This window comes from Diorhabda carinulata, chromosome X (genome assembly GCF_026250575.1).
Source record: "Diorhabda carinulata isolate Delta chromosome X, icDioCari1.1, whole genome shotgun sequence".
NCBI classification, from domain to species: Eukaryota; Metazoa; Arthropoda; class Insecta; order Coleoptera; family Chrysomelidae; genus Diorhabda; species Diorhabda carinulata.
Genome location: NC_079472.1, coordinates 65,825,966 through 65,850,086, shown reverse-complemented (window position 1 = coordinate 65,850,086; position 24,121 = coordinate 65,825,966). Strand labels below are relative to the sequence as shown.

General features: G+C 32.7%; 1 protein-coding gene across 2 annotated transcripts in view; it reads left to right on the top strand.

Moving 5' to 3' along the window:
* The window catches only part of LOC130900991 (uncharacterized), a 50,705-nt gene that overhangs the window by 5,385 nt on the left and 21,199 nt on the right, over positions 1-24,121 (top strand). Inside the window, exons 2-4 of one of the 2 annotated variants that reach the window (XM_057812027.1) lie at positions 4,136-4,251; positions 19,015-19,410; positions 22,835-23,042. In XM_057812027.1, coding sequence (XP_057668010.1) covers positions 4,136-4,251; positions 19,015-19,410; positions 22,835-23,042 — 720 coding nt within the window. Of the gene's footprint in view, positions 1-4,135; positions 4,252-19,014; positions 19,411-22,771; positions 23,043-24,121 lie in introns of both variants that reach the window. The other variant, XM_057812026.1, reaches the window with a different exon arrangement.

Genomic DNA, 24,121 nt, shown 5'->3' with positions numbered 1-24,121 from the left:
TTCGTAGAAATATTCCAACAAGAAAATTGCTATCAGGATGTCGAAACCATACTAGTCATACCAGTCATTTTTACAAGTGGTAGAATGTATTTTTTATAAGGTGCCAATTAAAAATTATCCGCGAGAAGTATTAATTGAAATCTAATTAATTGACTTTTAGTTATACATTTCGTTTAAATCTTATGGAAATTAGACCAATAGTACTTTACAACAGTGTATTTGAAAGATTTGAAAAGTCGCAGTTGCTGCTGAATGCTTAGCCGCAACCTCTAGGCACCCAGGTGTGAACAGGTATTTCTGTATTAAATTTTATAAAGGTGCCTGTAAAAAAACGCATATCAAAGTTTCCTTAATTCAAAGATGCTAGGTATTGAAAGTAAAGTGACAGAGAGTGAGTGCGCGACGCTACTGGTTAGACAAGGATTCATACATACGTTCAACATACGAAACACGACAAAGTCCTCAATTTTTAAATATTGTATTATTTGTGATGAGGCACATTTTTCAACAGTATCTATCATATATTTTCACAATAATCACGAATGGGCAGATGAAAATCCCCATGAGATTATGGAGCACCATTTTCAAAATGTTTTTTGGATAAATTGAATTGGATAGATAGAAATGTTTGAATGTTGACCAAAAGCGTGCAAGTTCGATATGTGCTCGATTTGAAAACGAATTGTTACTATGGATGAGAATTGGGTACATTTCTACGATCCAGAAACAAAGGAACAATCGTTGGAACGGCGGCACTCTGGTTCTCCAAGACCTACGAAGTTTCGTGTCCAAAAATCTGCTGGAAAGTTCTTGCTTCAGTTTGATTGGATTGCCAACAAGTGGAGATTACTATTAGATATTACTGACCATTCTACGGAAAAAAAATTAAAGAGAAAAGACGCGGAAAGCTATCCAAAGGTGTTTTGTTTTTGCAGGACAACGCCCCTGCACACAAATCTCATGTTACCATGCAAAAAATTCGTGTTTAGGGTTTGAATTACTAAAACACCCCCCTTATTCACCAGATTTGGCTCCGTCCGACTTTCATCTCTTTCCTCAACCGAAAAAAACTTTATAAGGTCGTAAATTTTCTTCCAACGAGGAGGTAATAAAAGCTGTGGAGGTCGGGTTTGCAGAGCAAGAAGGAAAAAAATTTTTTTTGAAAGGTCTACGGACCTTGCAGGTTCGCTGTAATAAATGTATGCAGTAGAGAGGAGAATATGTTGAGTAATAAAATATTTTGACGTTGAAATTTTGTTCTAAAGTAGGCTAAGAATTTTTCAATATATCCTCGTGTAAAGAAATTTCCTACGAATAATCACCTCCTGGATTTTGTCGCATGAATTTATAAACACCCTACGAGTAAGCAAATTCAAAAATTGTAATAGCGTTATAGAGAAAAGAAATTTGTCGCAGGAAATCTAAAAATTTTCCTTCCTTAGAAAATTATTTTCCTGCCTGCGAGGATAATGGTCATTTTCGACTAATTGTCGAAAATAACATTTTCTAGAGAGGAAGAAGATTAAATTATCTGTTTCTTGTATGTTTTTGTTGTCTCACTTTGGATACACCCTTGCATTAAATTAATCTTATTCTTCATACATCCCTGATTTCTTTAATAAAATAATTCAGATGTTAAATTAAATTAACCACATCTTTCTTTACTATCCGTGGCGTATTTTTCTTTGGTAAAATGGTTATTTTATTCAATGTAGGTGTTGCTCCAGTGTTAAATTGTATAAATTCTTTTCATTTCTATCAATTTTAATTCAAAACATTGATTTATGAAACCACCAAACTAAATGCGATGAGCGAGAGCGAACAGTCAGCTGTATCATTATGGTTGAGTCAGTCAATCAGTCAATAATAATTGTAAAATTCATTATAGTCACATTAATAACAATTAAATAATAAATGATAGAAGATGATACCCTAATGAGATTGAAGTTGACAATCTATAAAACTAACAGAAATATAAAATACAGACAATTTATAGTGATGATGAACTTAATGAGGCTAGAGTTCATAGTAATAAATAAGTAATTGATAATGAAGCGCCGCTGTGATAAGGGCTGTTTTGGATCACTTAACTCCTGCGTGCACAAGTTTAGAAAATCTGAGTTCGCAGTTCCTCTTCGTATTTTAAGAATAGACAGGCCATTTTTCTTCATCAAAAGAGTAGCTAAAATGACTAGTATGATGAAAACCAGGAACCAGGAATCAAATATAGCAATAAAGATGGTTGTTTGATTGTTCGTAAAGTTTGGCTAACTTAATATTATTGAAAGCCACTTGAACACTTTTTATTTCTTCAAAACTGTTTCCATGCACTTATAGGTTTGATATGGTTTCGTTAGTTTCTTCAGGTAAATAACCTATTAGTATATTCAGGACGTATTGTTGGTCGAATTTCTTTTCTTTTTCATATAATTTTCCATCAATCTCTAATGGACAGGTCGATAACGCGATTATACTTGGTTTTTTCGATGAAAAACAGATTGTTCAATTTGCAGATAGTTTTTACAGTAATATTTCCCGCTGGAATCACTCAAATTTCTTCTCCATGTAGTTTTTCTACTAAGGTTTCTTTATAAAGTACTTTAGTAGAGGACACTGTTTTTACAAAGTAGTTAGTAGAGTGTAGAGTGTGAATGCAGGCATTCTCCTTCAATAGCAAATCTTGCTTGCAGATGAAGGTGTCTTCTATTTCTGGGCATATTTCTGTTACTGACCATTGCGTATTTTCATTAAGTAATACATGAGGAAGAGTTAGTGTAATAGTTTGGTTCAGGATGGATTGGATTTATAATTGGTATACATATATCGGAAACAATACAACACTACTTTTTATTATTACTTGTTGAATAGAAAATATCAAATCATTTCATTGGTTTGAATTTAGAATGGAATTATGCAGAGCATTTCTTTAGCAAAAGATATAGCGTTATCTATATTATTGATTAAATATTGAATTTTAATCAGCTGGTTTATACTGTTCTTTTGCATACTCATTTTTTATTGTTTCCTCGTTTTTTTTTTAATTATTTGGAAGTATGTATTGAAACGTTCTTCATCATCTGCGTCAAATGCCCCAAAGAGCCAACTATTTACTTTTCCTACTATATTGAGTAATCCTCTTTTGGATTTGTGGTGAAGAAGAGTGTTTTTCTGTATTGAATTTAAGAGACCGAGAGCATGGTTAAGTTTTCGATGAGTCCTGAAGGTAAATTCTTCGACAGTATGACTTAACTTAAAGTTATATTGATGTTTACTAATATATGAACTGGGTTTCGCATTTTCCTGATTTGAATTGCAGTCGCTAATTGAAGCGTTAAAAGTATAAGATAGATGTTTGTCATAGATTTCTTCTGTGTTGCGAAGCTTCCTGCCAATGGGATGTATTTCGGATGTCAGGTAAACAGTTGAAACTGACGACTTGCATAGGTTTCAGGAACAATTTTTCTTTCCAAATACTGGTACTTGTCTACTGAGACTGCGCCATTTAAATAATTCAATTCACCAACTTGCTTTTTAAAAACAATTCATTTAGCAAACTGAGGATTTTATAATAATTTGAAGTTACAATAGGTTACACTAATAGGACTGGCGTACTAGACGAATATAAAATTAAATGAACAAGGTATTAGTTCTACAGGCCTCTTTATTTATTAGTTCTTATCTTATGCATTAGTAATTATGAAATTAGATAAATATATTCATGGTTCACTATAGTCACATTAATGGGGTTAAAAATGACAATCTATAAAACTGACAGAAATATGAAATACAGACAATTTATAATGATGGTGAACTTGATGAGGCTAGAGTTCATAGTAATAAATAAGTAATTGATCATGATGCGCCGCTGTGATAAGGGCTGTTTTGGATCACTTAACCAAAGTATAATTTTTATGGTAGAAGCATATATACAGTGTGATGAAAGCAGAAAAAATCGATACTGATATTTATATTATTCCAGAAAAGACTCGAAAATAATTTTATACATTATCAACATGAAATAAAAAAGTGAATTCACATTTAGTTTAATAAAAATACCACAATATAAACACGACCAATTTGATATAGAATTACCTAGTACCTAGTTAGTAAAAAATCTTTGTGTCTATCCCTATAGATGACCTAGAAGCCGTACACGAAGAAGACGCAATGGATGACAATCAAGATGTATTCGTAGAAGAAGATATGGAAGAAGTCCCGAAGAAAGATGAATACTGGAATAAAAATGTGAAGGTATTTCTTAACTTAATGTATATACTATTTGAATATATGAATCGAAAGGATTTTCAATGCTCGTTCTATAAATCCAAAGCCCGAATTTTCTCGTTGATTCGATAAAAAGATATCAATTAAAACGGTGGTTGCAAATTCAGATCTCTCAAAAGTCGCATGTTTCCTAATACACTTTCAATGTTTAATTAACTTCTTATTTCACAAACATGCACTACCAGTTCCTTTTTTTACTTCAAATAGCGACCGTTACTCCAATGAATAATCTGGAATAATTAGTTAATTTTTTTTTTTTGGTTTCCCTAAGACTTTTCACAAATAGGAAATATTTTTTGGAAACGATAGAATTAGGGACATTTGATAGTCTGAATCAAATCTGAATTTGCAAACACGATTTTAATTAATATCTTTTGGAATGGAATCAACGGGAAAATTCGGGATTTGGATTTTCAGAACGAGCACTTTCAAATCCTTCCGCTTCATATATGTTTTTCAATTTTTACGAATATTTGACTGCTAGCTTGAGGGAGCTGCATCCCTGGGCCAGGCAAGTTGCTTATCAAAACAGATTTCCAATATATTGTTGATAAAATTATAATTTTATGACAAATTAATTAATTGAATAATTCAACATATGAAGAAGTGATGCTATTTCATTTATTCTATTTTTTATTGTCTTTCATGCACAAAAAATTATCTCTTTTAATGTTAAGATATCATATGCATTTGGTTATTTAGAGCCTGGCTGACTATAGGATGGCCGAGGTTGGGTTACCCAGAGTTCAGCCAAGCTTGGCTCCTATAGAATGGCCAGGGCTAAGTTAGCCAGACTTCAACTAGGTTTAGGCCATTATTAGTTAGCCAAAGCCGGGTTTCCCAGCCCAAGCTAAGCCCCGTCGTTCAAGTCTGGGGGTCCTACATGGGAGCTCTTGTTACGCACTTTATACATACACACAATTGGACGATTTAAGATTTAATAAAATAAAATAAACTGTCCTTATCGCTTTATCCTGTACCAGTTTATGTAGTTTATTCGTGATATTTCGTATTTGTATGAATTTTGATAATGGTTCCGCTTAATTCGAAATATTCGTTAATCCGAAATGGGTCTGGTTCCAATTATTTCGAATTATCGGTACTCCACTGTACTTTTAAATTAATAGTACAGTATTTCTGGGTCATTTTTGCACTTGATTACCATCAAGCTAATTTTCCGTGAGCATTTTTATATTTTCGCGCTCTAGAAAAATTTTGAGAGGTTAGGTTGGTAACACTGATCGCGACTCGGAACAGACAGATGTAAACACAATAAAAAAAAGATAATTTTGAAAAAGTTTTTTTTGAATTTATTCTGGCCACCCAAGAAAGAAGTTTACAATCCATAAATAGTTATTGCAAAATAATTTTGCTGATATATGATGCATCATAAGATCTAACAAAGAAAATGTGATTCATGCACTCTGATATTGAAGTAATATTTAATTTAAATTTATACCTTTCATGTTTCCTGCTTTACCGTTGAAATAGAAGCCAGCTTTTTCTAATTGAATGTTATTTCGAATTCTGTTTGAGGCTCTGAACTGTTCCATTGCGTTTTTCTCGAAAAAGTTGAAATTACATTATTTTGAAATTATCGTCTAAAAATATCTACATATTTTCTGCTGAATTTCATTATCAGGATTCGTTTACGTGGCGCAGACTTTAAAATTTATTCAAAATAAAGTAATGCTCCTTATTCAATAGATATTTGAATGCTTAGGCCGCGAAATACCTTTTTAACTTACCGAAAGAACAGTTATCGCCGAGGCCGCTTGCGGCCGAGGCAAGATAATCTTGAGGTCATTAAAAAGTTTCGCGGTGATGGCATACACACTATTTTTCGCTCAATCGTTAAAATTATCAAATTAATTGTAAATGAATATATTATTGCTCTAAACCAACATCCGTCACCGAGTGCTATAGAAATGATATGTTTCAATATTATACTAAATATTTTGACAAAATGTTCGATACTGATAGTGATATTTCAGTACCTTCCACTCCTGAACTCAAAAGCGTTGTAAATTCGGCGCTTTCCGTTTGAATACCTAAAAAATCTAAACGGCAGTACGAAAAATATTACGGTGAGTTTAAAGATCGGTGTGACGAACAGAATGTTAAGACGATGTTCTTATTTGATGCAGAAATCAAAATTCAATTTCATGAAGCAATATTTCCGAGCTGAAGGGCATGCTGAACATCAAGCAATTTTCAAAATTAGTACCATTTCTGAAAAGAAAAGCAGTAGGTTACCAAGGAAAAAAGTCTAAAGTTTTTCCGCGTGAGCTAATTGATACATTCCTGAAAGAAGCTAATGATGGAGAATACTTATTGTTGAAGGTAAGTCTTGAGACTTACAATTTTTTTATTTATTGTACTGATTTTTGTAGGTAGTTTTGATAATAGGAATATCTAGTGCTTTGCGACGAGATGAGTTAGTAAAAACAATCATTCAAGATATTCAGGAAGAGAATGTGGTATTAATAGTAACCGTTCCAAATACCAAGATCAAAGCGAATTTTTTGAAATATTCTTTCATTTCCAATAGAAAAAATTGGGTACGGAAGAAATGCCATGATATTGAAATAATTCAAAAATATTCTTTCATTTGAATTTCATTTTCTTGACTTTTTGGCCTTTTCATTAAGCTTTAGCAAAAGATTTAGAATTAACATTAACAAAAACTATGAATGTACACAACGTAAATCAGAAGTTGAAGTTGAACATTTTCCAAACTTTTGCTTTAACTTTAGTTTTTGAAATATAAAAATATTGAAATTTCGACCTATTTTATTCTTTATCAAAATATGTTGAATAATTTTCAATAAGACGAGACCTTAATCGCATATTTAGGTCTACAAACGCAATACACACAATGAAATGTAGTATTCGAATTAACAAATAAAACTAAGACAGATGAAAGATTAATATAAGAAAAAATTGCGCATGATTAGGTTTAATGGACAAATTTTTGTTAATGAAAAGATATGTGTATTCTAAATTCTTTTGTCTTCCATCTGCGAAAGTTCCAACTAGGGATTGCCATCCCGCACTGTTTCGTATCCCGCGGGATTTTTGCTGGATTGGCTTCGTAACAGCGGGATCCTGCAGGATCCCGTGTAATTTATAGCTTTTTTATAGAATTCAAAAAAAAAAACTTTATCACGGTTGCAATAAACTTTTTATTAAACATACAAAAATTAACCACGACTTATTTACTATAATTGGCTAATTATTTCTCCAGTTCGGCTACTTATGATGGTTTAATATGTTAATTCTTCCTAAAAATACCAAATACTTGTAAGGAAAGTTTTTAGGACCCCAAAAAACAGGAATTGTTGATACTTACTTCGGATTGGAATCCCTTAATAGCAAATAGAAGCTGAAGGTGGCAAATGGCACTGGATAATAATTCACACAGGGTTCTAGGTCTTTTTAATTTTGAATTTTTCAAAAAATTCTCGAAATATCAGTATGAAAAGTTCCTAGGACACCAAAAGGATGAAATAGTTGCACCATATGGTAGTAAAAACATTGTCAAGCTCCTAAAAACTAATTTTTACAACTGGCAGGTCACCAGATAATTGAAAATAAAAAAAGGTGACTCCAAAGGTATGGAATGTGATTAGGACCTTAAAAGGATGATTCAGTAATACCACATGGTAGTTCAAATGTCCAGATCACAGAAAATCATGAAACTGACCCTAGAGATAAAAGAATGATGATTTGATATGCGAATTCTTCCTAAAAATACCAAATACTTGTAAGGAAAGTTTTTAGGACCCCAAAAAACAGGAATTGTTGATACTTACTTCGGATTGGAATCCCTTAATAGCAAATAGTAGCTTAAGGTGGCAAGTGGCAGTAGATAATAATTCACACAGGGTTCTAGGTCTTTTTAATTTTGAATTTTTCGAAAAATTCTCGAAATATTAGTATGAAAAGTTCCTAGGACACCAAAAGGATGAAATAGTTGTACCATATGGTAGTAAAAACATTGTCAAGCTCCTAAAAACTAATTTTTACAACTGGCAGGTCACCAGATAATTGAAAATAAAAAAAGGTGACTCCAAAGGTATGGAATGTGATTAGGACCTTAAAAGTATGATTCAGTAATACCACATGGTAGTTCAAATGTCCAGATCACAGAAAATCATGAAACTGACCCTAGAGATAAAAGAATGATGATTTGATATGCGAATTCTTCCTAAAAATACCAAATACTTGTAAGGAAAGTTTTTAGGACCCCAAAAAACAGGAATTGTTGATACTTACTTCGGATTGGAATCCCTTAATAGCAAATAGTAGCTTAAGGTGGCAAGTGGCAGTAGATAATAATTCACACAGGGTTCTAGGTCTTTTTAATTTTGAATTTTTCAAAAAATTCTCGAAATATCAGTATGAAAAGTTCCTAGGACACCAAAAGGATGAAATAGTTGTACCATATGGTAGTAAAAACATTGTCAAGCTCCTAAAAACTAATTTTTACAACTGGCAGGTCACCAGATAATTGAAAATAAAAAAAGGTGACTCCAAAGGTATGGAATGTGATTAGGACCTTAAAAGTATGATTCAGTAATACCACATGGTAGTTCAAATGTCCAGATCACAGAAAATCATGAAACTGACCCTAGAGATAAAAGAATGATGATTTGATATGCGAATTCTTCCTAAAAATACCAAATACTTGTAAGGAAAGTTTTTAGGACCCCAAAAAACAGGAATTGTTGATACTTACTTCGGATTGGAATCCCTTAATAGCAAATAGTAGCTGAAGGTGGCAAATGGCACTGGATAATAATTCACACAGGGTTCTAGGTCTTTTTAATTTTGAATTTTTCAAAAAATTCTCGAAATATCAGTATGAAAAGTTCCTAGGACACCAAAAGGATGAAATAGTTGTACCATATGGTAGTAAAAACATTGTCAAGCTCCTAAAAACTAATTTTTACAACTGGCAGGTCACCAGATAATTGAAAATAAAAAAAGGTGACTCCAAAGGTATGGAATGTGATTAGGACCTTAAAAGTATGATTCAGTAATACCACATAGTAGTTCAAATGTCCAGATCACAGAAAATCATGAAACTGACCCTAGAGATAAAAGAATGATGATTTGATATGCGAATTCTTCCTAAAAATACCAAATACTTGTAAGGAAAGTTTTTAGGACCCCAAAAAACAGGAATTGTTGATACTTACTTCGGATTGGAATCCGTTAATAGCAAATAGAAGCTGAAGGTGGCAAGTGGCAGTAGATAATAATTCACACAGGGTTCTAGGTCTTTTTAATTTTGAATTTTTCAAAAAATTCTCGAAATATCAGTATGAAAAGTTCCTAGGACACCAAAAGGATGAAATAGTTGTACCATATGGTAGTAAAAACATTGTCAAGCTCCTAAAAACTAATTTTTACAACTGGCAGGTCACCAGATAATTGAAAATAAAAAAAGGTGACTCCAAAGGTATGGAATGTGATTAGGACCTTAAAAGTATGATTCAGTAATACCACATAGTAGTTCAAATGTCCAGATCACAGAAAATCATGAAACTGACCCTAGAGATAAAAGAATGATGATTTGATATGCGAATTCTTCCTAAAAATACCAAATACTTGTAAGGAAAGTTTTTAGGACCCCAAAAAACAGGAATTGTTGATACTTACTTCGGATTGGAATCCGTTAATAGCAAATAGAAGCTTAAGGTGGCAAGTGGCAGTAGATAATAATTCACACAGGGTTCTAGGTCTTTTTAATTTTGAATTTTTCGAAAAATTCTCGAAATATTAGTATGAAAAGTTCCTAGGACACCAAAAGGATGAAATAGTTGTACCATATGGTAGTAAAAACATTGTCAAGCTCCTAAAAACTAATTTTTACAACAGGCAGGTCACCAGATGAAGGAAAATAAAAAAGGTGCCTCCAAAGGTATGAAATGTGATTAGGATGAATCGGTGATACCACATGGTAGTTCAAATGTCCAGATCACAGAAAATCATGTAACTGACCCTAGAGATAAAAGAATGATGGTTTGATATGCGAATTCTTCCTAAAAATACCAAATACTTGTAAGGAAAGTTTTTAGGACCCCAAAAAACAGGAATTGTTGATACTTACTTCGGATTGGAATCCCTTAATAGCAAATAGTAGCTTAAGGTGGCAAGTGGCAGTAGATAATAATTCACACAGGGTTCTAGGTCTTTTTAATTTTGAATTTTTCGAAAAATTCTCGAAATATTAGTATGAAAAGTTCCTAGGACACCAAAAGGATGAAATAGTTGTACCATATGGTAGTAAAAACATTGTCAAGCTCCTAAAAACTAATTTTTACAACAGGCAGGTCACCAGATGAAGGAAAATAAAAAAGGTGCCTCCAAAGGTATGAAATGTGATTAGGATGAATCGGTGATACCACATGGTAGTTCAAATGTCCAGATCACAGAAAATCATGTAACTGACCCTAGAGATAAAAGAATGATGGTTTGATATGCGAATTCTTCCTAAAAATACCAAATACTTGTAAGGAAAGTTTTTAGGACCCCAAAAAACAGGAATTGTTGATACTTACTTCGGATTGGAATCCCTTAATAGCAAATAGAAGCTGAAGGTGGCAAATGGCACTGGATAAAAATTCGCAAAGGGTTATAAGCCTTTTTAATTCCGAACTTTTCGAAAAATTCTCGGAATATTAAGATGAAAAGTTCCTAGGACACCAAAAGGATGAAATAGTTGCACCAAATGGTATTAAAAACATCGTCAAGCTTTCAAAAACTAATTTTTGCACCAGGTAGGTCAACAGATGAAGGAAAATAAAAAAGGTTACGCGTAAATGGGTTCCTAGTGGAAGCTCTTGAAATTGTGTTCCAATACAGTCATAGATTTTCCCTATTTTCCATAATCTGACAATATTATTTCCAGGATATTAGTTCTGTCTACTAAATGGAGTGCTTAGCGAAGGTCAGAAAATTTAACCTAACCAATGGCATATTTTATCAGTGACTCCAATACATGCGCATTCTTAGAAACAGCAAATTACCTACTACAATTTGAACTTTTTGATTTCTTCTATCGTTGTTCGCTGGAATCGAAGTTCATTTTTTGAGTTGAGTATAAATTTGGCGTATCTACCATCTGCTGCATAATTTTTACTGGAAAGTACAGCTCAAAAAACTTATTGATGGTGGAATTTCAATAATGGGTTTTGTGAAAAGTGAAATTGGTACTATTTTCTTCATCATCTCTTAAATTCACACCCGCAGTAATTCTATGTAATAGACCTGATCTTCAGGGTTTACGATGTCCTCTTCTTCAGATAGCATCGGAACATCCAAGTCAACATTAGTTTCTGAATAATGCAGAAGCTCCTCATCAGTTAGAGATTTTTTGTACTTCGACATATCCTGGAATAAATGAAAAAGACATGAGTTATTGTACAAATGCAAATTTAGAAGTGAAAAACCAAGGCATGAACACATAAATCACCAATATCACCATAATATCCCCAAAACAACTTACCAACTTGCGAAAATCTTAGTTTTTAACCCCAATAAACTTCACGGCAGTTAACCTCAATCGAAGCATCTGATTTATTTTAACAGTAATTCAGTTGCAATTAATTCATGAACGGTAAAAAATATTTATTAGCAACAAAATTATGTAAGAATCGTTATTTTTTCCTGTTCGTTGAACATGACTGAATTTTAGAGAAGTACTTTGCACCCTTGTATATTTTTAATCGACTTATGAAGTTGATCTTATATTTGAAGAAACTTTCACACCCCAACAGACGTTCCTTCTTGAACACGATGTATAATTAAATATTACCGAACGTAGGTACATACATCAGCTTTGTTCGCGGGTTATTTTCCAGTTTAGGCACTGATCGACAATTCTGGAAGTGCGCATGCGATTAGTCCCAGAACTGATTCGGAATTTGACTCGCGAACAAAACTGATACTGATGGTAATAAATTCATTAAATGAAAACCTTTTAAAACAACGATACGTAAATTTCACGTGTCCTTAGTATTGATGTACAAACTATTCATCATTAGTTTTCTACAATTTCAGAACTATATGGGAATATTGAACGTCTCTTGGAAACACTTTCAACTAAAACGTTCACAATAAATTCAAAAGATTACACAATTAACAATAGAACGAAACTAAGATTAAAACTAGATTGAGTCGTATAATTTGAGTTTGGTTAATTTATGTTAAAAATATTGACGTTAAATTTTCTTCTATTGAATATTTTATCACAACAGGTTCGCTCAAGCTCAATCGAGTTCTGAGTAAAATTTATCATGAAATTTCAAGCCTCTCTAATTTACTCGAGTCGCACGATAAAAAAACAACTTCCCGTAATTATGCTCACTAATTGTTCTACTACATCTAGCTTTTCGGTAAAAAGTATTCCAAAACCGGTAAAGATTTTAATTGAAGTTAACGCCAAGCCTCTCATAATACATCACAAACAGCTTTGTAGCTTTCAAAGCTCGCCCTTCAACACGTCAACTGCGTACATAATTTATGATAAGAAGTACGCGGATATGAAGCTTTCATTTTTAGCTCTTGGAATGGAGTATTTGCTCAATACGATCAAGATATGTCCTGAATAATTTTTTATGAACATCTATGACTTTGTACGTCATATATTTCGTATTATTCGTGTAAAACATTAAGGAAGTTACCTTGCTGGAGTAGTGTTTTAGTGTTAACAGTGTTTTCAGTAGGAGTATCACAGTTCTAAGATTCTAACTTAGTTAAACGTATATATAAGGGTATTCTAGTGAAATGAAAATAATTCATAGTTCAATCTATATAAACTAAAAATATTAGTTATTCAAATAAAATACAGAGTGAGTTTTATATATGGAACGCCTCAATTATTTCGGAAACGGCTTGTACGATTTTTGCGCGCAAGGATCTTGTGATACGGCCGGTATTATGGTGGTATCTACATTGTTGTCAGATCTTTCCTTTTTTCAAAAACTTTTTTATTCCAAATTGATAAAATACTGATTATTGTCCGTGTAATACTGAATCTAGAATATTTATTATGACTTTGGGAAACATTAGATGAAAAATAATCAGTATTTCTTAGGAATTTCTAAAAATACAAAATATATAGGGTGATCCATTTGAAATAATAAAGTTCATTATTTTCCGGAAAAAGTAAATATCTGACATGTAGATATACCATCATAATACCGGACGTATCACAAGACCCTTGTACACAAAAATTTATAAAAATCATGTTTCCGAAATAATTGAGGCGCTCCATATATAAAACTCACTCTGTATAAAGACAATATGGAGCTCTTGTTAGTTGAATGATACGGTTATTTTGAGATTTTCGTTTGTGCAGAATTATTAGTTGTTGCACATATTTGTCCTTCAAATTTCTACTCAAGTTTGGAACAATCCATTGCATCCATTAGGAAGTTAATAAAATAAAATAACCGGAGAGTACTTAATCCCAAAATTTCTAAAAAATTTGTTCTTCAATCAACATTGGTAATTGGAGCAAACTGAGAAATATGTAAAGTCAAATCAACTGAGAATGTGCAATCCTAGAATTAGATTGTTTGGTTTGTTAATTAACAGCTTATGTGTCTAACTAACCGTGAGTCATGTGCATGTTCATTTATGCTCTAGACCAGGGATGGGGAAACTTTTTTCTTCTCGTATCAAATTTTGCTAACGAAATATATGGCGGGCCAATTTGTAGCATTACACTATTCCCTAAAATGAAAATATTGCTATAATTTTTCCGAAACACTAATTTATTGTGCAATATTAAAAAATAACATTTTTGGAGGTTGGGGAGCGCTGGTCTTTGTGGGAACATATGACATACAAATATTTGGGTATTTTGTCCTAGATAATCACTTATGAAATTGTAATTTGCTGGTGTTCAGAAATAGTTGCTTCAAATGGGTATCGCATTGCATCTCAATTGATTCAAATTAGAGTCTAGCGGGTGTTTTATCGATGTTGACATTAAAAGGCACCGAAAAAATATTTAATGAGGGCTCAATTTCCTTAAAATCTTCAAGTCTCTTCTAAAATTCCTCGTGCAGTTTCGTCAGTTGTTGAGTGAACCTATTTACGTGTAAGTTGTCCTCTGAAACAGGTGATATACTGCTCAGTTTGGGAAAATGGGTAAGCATGGTGTAATAGAGACAAGGTGTGTTCTTGCGCACGACCAATGAAAAAAACTCCAGAACGCCACCATATTGGAAATTCGGCCCATCACAAGACTGCGCAAATTTAAATGCTGGATGCTATGATGACGCAATTACATTCATTTATTGTTTGTTTGTTTTTTTCATGTCAATCAAAGACAACAAAAGAAAGAAGGTGTTTCAGCGAGTGCTCTTAAATCAAAACGAACTCTGTAGCTACATTAGAACCTGAGATATAGATCTTTGAATGTAGAAAAATTGCCAAAAACCTACAAAAATCCATAACTCCACATTGAATGTCCGTGCCTAGCTCCTCTCCAACTCAACCGATTTAAGTGTTCAAAAACTTAAAAGAAAGAAGGTGTTTCAGTGAGTATTCTTAAACCAAAACGATCTCTGTAGCTATATTGGAACCTGAGATATAGATCTTTGAATGTAGAAAAATTGCCAAAAAACTACAAAAATCCATAACTCCACATTGAATGTCCGTGCCTAGCTCCTCTCCAACTCAACCGATTCAAGTGTTCAAAAACTCAAAAGAAAGAAAGTATTTCAGCGAGTGTTCTCAAATCAAAACGAACTCTGTAGCTATATTGGAACCTGAGATATAGATCTTTGAATGTAGAAAAATTGCCAAAAACCTACAAAAATCCATAACTCCACATTGAATGTCCGCGCCTAGCTCCTCTACAACTCAACCAATTCAAATGGTCAAAAACTTAAAAGAAAGAAGGTGTTTCAGCGAGTGTTTTAAAACCAAAACGAACTCTGTAGCTATATTGGAACCTGAGATATAGATCTTTGAATGTAGAAAAATTGCCAAAAACCTACAAAAATCCATAACTCCACATTGAATGTCCGTGCCTAGCTCCTCTCCAACTCAACCGATTCAAGTGTTCAAAAACTCAAAAGAAAGAAAGTATTTCAGCGAGTGTTCTCAAATCAAAACGAACTCTGTAGCTATATTGGAACCTGAGATATAGATCTTTGAATGTAGAAAAATTGCCAAAAACCTACAAAAATCCATAACTCCACATTGAATGTCCGCGCCTAGCTCCTCTCCAACTCAACCGATTTAAGTGTTCGAAAACCCAAAAGAAAGAAAGTATTTCAGCGAGTGTTCTCAAATCAAAACGAACTCTGTAGCTATATTGGAACCTGAGATATAGATCTTTGAATGTAGAAAAATTGCCAAAAACCTACAAAAATCCAAAACTCCACATTGAATGTTCGCGCCTAGCTCCTCTCCAACTCAACCGATTTAAGTGTTCAAAAACTCAAAAGAAAGAAGGTGTTTCAGCGAGTGTTCTTAAACCAAAACGAAGTCTCCATCTTGAATAGAACCTGAGATATAGAGGATAGAACGTGTGTATGTGAAAAACTCCCATAAGTAATGTACAGGGGGAAATCGCATTTGAGTATAACTTGAGAATGGTGAAAATTAGATGAAATCCGATGGTTGATGGCTGATCTGTGTATCAATACCTTTCATTGAAAAAAAAAAATTAAGCAAATCGGTTGGGTAGAACGCCTGAATGGAAATCATCAATTTTTTTAATATATAAGATAAAATTTGAGTTTGAACTAAATAATTTAAATTGATATAACTGAAGCTATTGTAAATGAAATGGACAAATTAAATGTGTTAGTGTACAAATAATTATACAGACAGATTTTTGTTATTTTTTTGAAGGTCTACATAAAAATAATTGGTTTTTTGTGAAATAAATTTGTATGCGTTTTTGAAAATAATTGTTTATTTCAACAACTAAGTAATAAATAAAATTATCAACAGGGAAAGATCTAAACATTGCTAAAACTCAAGTTATGTATTCTCGAGTTGCTAGGTGTGTTACATTCAACTAAATCAGCATTGTATAATTCCTGGGATCCGAAAATAAATGTAAACAGTTATTATAACTAACCACAAACAATGAAGCAATAGAAAATATATTTCATTATGTATGTTGTAAACTTGCACATTGTTACTAGCCTCGTGATGGACTGTAGAATCATCTCTGACAATATTTTCAGTATTTTGCTTAAAACATTTATTCGGTTCATTATTTTTATCACAAGTAAGATCCATATCTAAAGAAACTCTGCAAAAAATTGATTTTTATATCTGGGTAATGTAAGTGATAAATTACTCTAAAATATCACTCACACACTCTGATTTGTTAGATCTAGTAAAATATCATTTTCTTTCCTTGTGCAACTTGAAAAACTAGAGCTACGTGCTCTCTTTTGTAAACTCGGTTCTGCAATAGTTCTGCAATATGCAAAATTGGTATCTCGATGAATAATTTCCATATTGAATAATAAATACCATGAAGATTTAGTCAAGTATAATGTTGGAACGGCATTTTTTGTAGCTTTAAAATAGGTTTATCGCTTATACTGTTCAAATAGCTGGTATCCTCAAAACAGTCCAGCGTAAAGTGGCATGAACAGATACGCCCTGCAATTAATTATCATTTTCAACATCAACAAGCATTAGTTATTTACAAACCGTTCTTGAGGTAAATTTCCTTGTTGGAATTGCAAACATCAATCCATTTTTGTTGAATATCACTATCCCTTTGGGAAATGGAAAGTACTTGATATTTTGATTTTTTGTATTTTCATACCAGTTATGACAGCTAGCAACAGAGCATCCTAGCATATTTTCAATCAACTTCCAACTGTATTTAATACAAACGTTCGCAACTGCGCTCGTAAACAGAAAGTCCATTTTTTAGCAAAATTATCTCAATTTTTCTACGTCATATCGACTATTATTACAATTATTACAATTCTATGCTGTCTGTAAGATTTACAATAAAAATCCGCTCTGCGCGACACCTGTCTAGGTTATTATTTTCAAAACAACAATATTATGTTTTGGAGGTGCACAGAACAGATCGAAAATTGGTCTACGGAGAGAACACACCTTGTCTCTATTATATCATGTCAACGAGCCAATTTTCATTCAAAATTCATAGATTTGTGCAAATTAGAGCATTCCACCGTCCCCTGTCATTCCGACAGCATCTCATCTCAATTCGAGTATGGTTATCTACAATTTTTTCCATCCCTCTTCTTAATTTTATGCTCATTGAGTTTGAATATTTTATTGAGTTATGATTCCTTCCCTATGTAGGTTGTCGGGTCTTAACAACGTCTACACTCTGAACATTTACTTGTACACCAAAAAAAAGTCGACATCAAAACTGCCCTCCCAGCCGAACTGCGACCATATTTTGCTGCTGGAAGGCTGCTGCGCCAATTAGAAATAATCGTTTCAATTCAGAACTTTTCAAAGCACTAGTAAAAGCAAACAATGAAATTTGCTTCTACTCAACATTACCAATTTTTTGGAAACTTTCTCCTCAAACTCTTTCACTGTTTAAGAAACGAATTGAAATATTCATTTACAGGCAAATTTTCTCAGACAAAATTCATGAGCTTGTTCGAATTAGAGCATTCCACAATCCCCTGTCATTCCGACAGCATCTCATCTCAATTCGAATATGGTTATCTACAATTTTTTCCATCCCTCTTCTTAATTTTATGCTCATTGAGTTTGAATATTTTATTGAGTTATGATTCCTTCCCTTTGCAGGTTGTCGGGTCTTAACAACGTCTACACTCTGAACATTTACTTGTACACCAAAAAAAAGTCGACATCAAAACTGCCCTCCCAGCCGAACTGCGACCATATTTGGCTGCTGGAAGGCTGCTGCGCCAATTAGAAATAATCGTTTCAATTCAGAACTTTTCAAAGCACTAGTAAAAGCAAACAATGAAATTTGCTTCTACTCAACATTACCAATTTTTTGGAAACTTTCTCCTCAAACTCTTTCACTGTTTAAGAAACGAATTGAAATATTTACTCACCCCCTTTCCATTCCATCACCCCCTGTCATTCCGACAGCATCTCATCTCAATACGCTTATCGTTATCCACACTTTTCCCATTCCTCTTCTTAATTTTATGCTCATACAGTTTAAATTTTTTATTGAGTTATTTTGGATGGCCCTGATTCCTTTCCTGTGCAGGTTTGAGTTGGATTTTTCTCTATAAAAGCGGCTGTTTGGTGTGTACGTACCGGTGAAGAGTCGCGGTACGTAATTATGTGGTCTTGATGTGAAAATTGCTAGTTGAAACAAATGTTATCAATAGAATAGAGTCTCTGTCTCTATTTGGCTGAGAAACTAATTCATAGAATAGAAAAATTCGTCCGTCACTTGAGATTTTTACGTTTTTCAAAAACACAAATAACAAAGGGAAATGCGAGACTTTGAAAATTTCTCAATTTCTTCTCTCTTCGTTTCACATTTATTTTTATAGGATCAGATTATCAAGCTGCGTTTATTGACATCAAGTTTTTTTTCCGAATCAAAATCATTTCGATTTTTCGATGACGTAAAGAAAAATCAATTTATGATTAGAAACTAAACTAATTAATAATATATTAATGAAATTATTTAACTTGACGCGTTCACAATTCCGTCTTTATACAAAATTTTCACTCATCAATTTCATTTTTATGTTCTAGGAAAACGTCGATAATAGTCATTGTGATTTACAAGAGAGATTTGAAAGGTTTAACGCGGCGTATGTAAAGAGTAGGGAGAAAAGTAAGCCAACGAAAAGAAAAACTGTTTGGAAAGAAATAACAGTTACCAAAGAAGATATCGATATTATCGACGAATACTTCAAAGATAGATATGACGAAGAGGAAAGTGCGAATTCAATTAAATATGGTAGCTTCAAGTACCATTATCTAATGAAAGACATACCATGCGCTACTATTGAAATTAAAGAAGGCAGCTTACGAGGGCAGGATGTTGGAACGGAGTACAATTTTCTAATGTTGGATGAAGAAACCAGCAATACATCATTAAACAAGAATACTATGAAAGGAATTGCAATAAGATCGTTTGATTCGGGAGTAAGTTTTGATTTAACTCATGAATTTTTTCAATGATAACCATAATATGGATTTTAATTAAATTCTAAATACAATGTTCACGCTTCCACTATACCAACAGTCATAATTACACTGTTTACGCGCACTCCGATAACCAACGTATACTCAATTTTCCCATCAAACATCTATACCTCTTTTCGCGGAAAACACCACTTAAGCAGAAAATCTTACATTCTTTTCTTAAGTAATAAACCATATAGAGAAATGTGAGGAATAAGATCTTTTTCCCTATTTAACAGAGATTTGTATTTAAGTTTTTTAAGGAATTTCTGGTAGCGATTATTTAGTCAAGGCAGCTTCAGTATATCTTGGAATCCTCTTTGAGAGCAGGAAGCTATAAATTCCGCAACAACTTCTAATCCTCTACAAGGCCCAGATTCATCCAACTTTGGAGTATTGCTCGCAGATTTGGAGCTCGGCGCGACATACTCTAAGAATGTTCGATTCAATACAGAAGAGGGCTTATAGGCGATCCAGAGTTGACCAGAGCCTTGAACAGCTTAGAAGAAAAAAGTTGCTGCACTGATTCTATTCTACTGGTACTACAACGGCAGATTCCACCTAGAGTTTTATTTGCAAAATTCACTCGACAAGCAGAAGTGGCTCATAAAACCGAGTTCGCTGGCAAACGCCCAGAATGTCAATTTATCGAGAGCGAGGGAACCAAGACACGTCTTTCTCAAACACTACAGCCTACAGGCATCTCCACATGGCAGGCACTACTCGAACTACTCGCGTGTAATAAGGTTTCCCGTCTTTTGCTTTCTTTTTAAATAAAAAAATACAAGATACAGCCATACAAATGAACGAAAGCTACATAATCAAGCTCATGCTCAAGCTACTGGATCAATAGGATCCAAAGAGAAGGTAGATATTTGCTGGTGATGACAAAGGGAACATTTTAGATAATTCAATTACCATAATAAAGAGTGGAAGCTGAAGAAACAGAAGGACACAAAGAAAATACACAAATGAGATGTAATATTGAATGGGAATATATTTGAAAATGTTAATATGAGAAAAGTATTTGAGGAAATAGATTCAGTATTTAACAATGAAATCTAGTCTCTGGGAATGAGTGTATCTCAAGTCTAAAAGCTAAGAAGCAATAATAGTTAAAATACCAATTATGGGGTAACATGAGAAATATCTGCATATGTAAATCAACTTGATACCAACGATTTTTTCCTACGTGTATTTTAAGATGTAATTATTTACATAATTCAAGTATGATACATAATTTAAAATCAAATTTATTGGTGATATGAGATGAGGAAATTGACATTGACTAGTGAAAATAGTTCAGTTTTTTTAGAAGCTCTATATCAGAGGACTCAAACTCAATTTTGCAGATTAAATTTTGAATTCGCAAGTGAGCCAGATAGAAAATAAAGAAAATGACCTGAATTATTATAACATTCTATTCATTGAATGATATAAGTAAATAATATACGGTTATTAAAAGATTGTAAGTAATTATGTTGAGCTCGAGGATCCTGATACCCGATTTCTCTTGTTTTTGACAAGCTCATCGATCCAATTACATAAATAGGTGCTACCAAACATGCAGAGAATGCGTGCTGTATGCTTTTTGTATTCCGGATAATTATTACAAACTCTTGAAATATTGTGTATAAAATGTAAGAGGGTTAATTTCATTGAATTTTTCTTTAAAAATACTGTCCGATTGAAGATCTATCGGCTTCATTTGCAAATTAACTGGTGCCTGTGAAGCTTCAAAATTGGGAATTCCGTTTCATTCATTTTGTGAAAGTCTACAAAATTTTTTTGTATTGTTGAATTTCGTTATCAAATTGTGCAAAAGTTGAGAAACCGTCATCAATTGTTGTTTTTCTCAAGCCATTATTATCAAATAGAGCTGCTGGAAACGAAGATATTCTTCAAAATCACTTTCAAATTGTTTGCTGAGAGTAATAATGGATCCACAACAACTTTACAATCTTTTATTTTTTCGGAACGTTTTGACGTTGTGGAAGGATTTAAAAATTTACAGATTTTAAAGAAGATGGACTCAATTATTTTCTATTTAAAATGTCATTAGTGTAAATGGGAATATAATTATTTTATGATTAAAGTTTTTCCCTTAACTATTTTTTAATTTTAGGAAACGGTTATCAGCAGTATTGAATAGATATAGATTTAACGCATGGAGAAAATGATAAAATATGATATAATAGTTAATAAAAATTGACAAATATTCAAAATCATTGATTTATCGATATACCATCAACTATATATGGCGCGTTTTCGATCGGACAATTTGTTTTTCACTTTCAATTACTTTCAAATTGATTGCTGACAGTAATTTTTTGGAAGAGTAATAATGGATCCACTGCAACTTTATCATTTTATCATTTATCATTTATTTTTACAGATTTGTTAAACGTGGAAAGCGGCATTACTTTTTCGGAGCGTTTAAACTTTATTTCATTAAATGATAAGTCGGTGATCTTCTTCATAGACTCTAATCCAATTTCGTAAGCTCTGTGGCAGTTAATTTGCTCATTCCCAACAATTCCAGAAGCTATCGATATTAACTGCGTAGTATTTGGATCATGGAGTTTAAACCAATCAAATAGGCTCTCCGCCCTCTATCTCGAAAACGGTTCACCGTATAAAAAATTTTTTTAAACAAAATTTGTAGAGAATTTTGTATTCTACAATATTGATAAGAAATACAAATAGCAAAAAACCCATAAGAAATGAGATATTTACAAAAAAGCGCAAAAAACGATTTTTGTGACCTTTGACCTTGAAATTTAATAGTTTCTTTCACCCTACCATATGTAGGTTTTGAGACAACTGTTAGAGTGTCACTATACAAGATAGTATTCACAGACTAACAGCTGGGTATCTCGAATTCCGAGATTCTTCCTTAATTTAAGCTTAAATGCACAGATTTCACTTATATGTATATGTATTAATTTCTTTAAATAACTTTTTCATTGTTCTTCTGTTTTATACAACAATCTTCTTATTTGTTAATGTTATATAGATTGTCTTAGATGCAGATTATTCTATTCATTTATTTATACATGTTTAGATATATCAATATTATTATACTATCTGATTATTGTTTTACTTCTAATTTCACAATTTTTTGTTCAATATTTCAATTTCGCATGCTCTCGCATATTATTTAAAAATTCTGCCATTTTTAGGATTTGGAAGAAATGAATTTCTTGATAAATTATTAATTTGTTTATTATCATTTAGTCTCGGTTCGTAAGTGACTGAATCAATTGAAATATTCGTAGATATTGCAATGAATATTTACTATTTTTTCTATCCATGCAAAAAGGCCATAGCTATGGAGAAACAAAGACGAAATAATCCAAGTGGGCTATATCCATTATTTGTACAGAAATCGCCAGAGATTAAAGCTTCGCAGATAAGTCAGAATCCAACTGAGAAAACAGAAAAATCTCCAGATCATGCAGTAAATGAGGAAACGAAAGAAAGAAGGGATAGTGAAAGAAGTGAACGTTTCAGCATCAATGATCGGGTGAGACTAAGTGAAATAAGGAGAGAAAGTGGACACAATGAAGAATTTGTGAAAGAGAATGCACCAGGTTAGTATATCAAATTTCATATCAGAGCGAACATAATTACAAAAAAAGCCTTAGTGTGTATGATTTGAAATTTTGGACTTTGTTCACGCCAAATGAAATAATTTCGATCATAAATAAATGAGGGCGTATTCTTAACAACCCTTTATCACGTGTATTTGTATTATTGAATTCTCATTTTTTCTAAAAAAACAATTATACATGGTGTCTCATGTGACGGTGACCAACTTTCTTTCATAAAATGCAAGCCACTGTTTATCATTCAATTTTAGACAGAATTCATGTACAAAAAAAGCCTTAGTGTGTATGATTTGAAATTTTGAGCTTCCACAAAATATTTTTTTATACCAAATAAAATAATTTCGTTAATAAATAAATTCAGAACAGCTCTTTATCACGTGTATTTGTATTTTTGAACTCACATGTTTTCTAAAAAACAATTAGTCTCGGGTGACAGTGGTCAATACCATCTTTCTCATGTAAAATTCGAGTCGCTGTATATCATTTAATTTTTGTGTTTCTCAGACAATTCTAGACAGAATTCGTGTACAAAAAAAGCCTTATTGGGTATGATTTGAAATTTTGGACTTCTAGAAAATATTTGTTCACGCCAAATGAAATAATTTCGATCATAAATAAATGAGGGCGTATTCTTAACAACCCTTTATCATGTGTATTTGTATTTTTGAATTATAATTTTTCCTACATAGCAATTATACAGGGTGTTTCATGTGACAGTAGTCAATAGAATAATGCACGACCCTACATATCTAGAAAAACATTTTTATGTACAAAAACGTGGAAATAATCTATGGTAAAGTGTGAGGGACTTGATTGAGAGGTCATGCTCCTTGAATATGAAGTTTGAAGGTTGCATGCAACTAACCTCAATTGTCCCCTTTGCTGAGGAAGCAATTAGAACTGACGTCACCTGTAAGAATCTAATCTAGTTATTGGGAAAAAAATATTAAAAGAAAATATTTTTATGCATAGTCCTCCTCCCTCCTTAATAATGTGTACTCTAACATAAACAGCCATCACTCCACTGGAACGACTTTTTTCTAACACTTTCGATTCTAAGC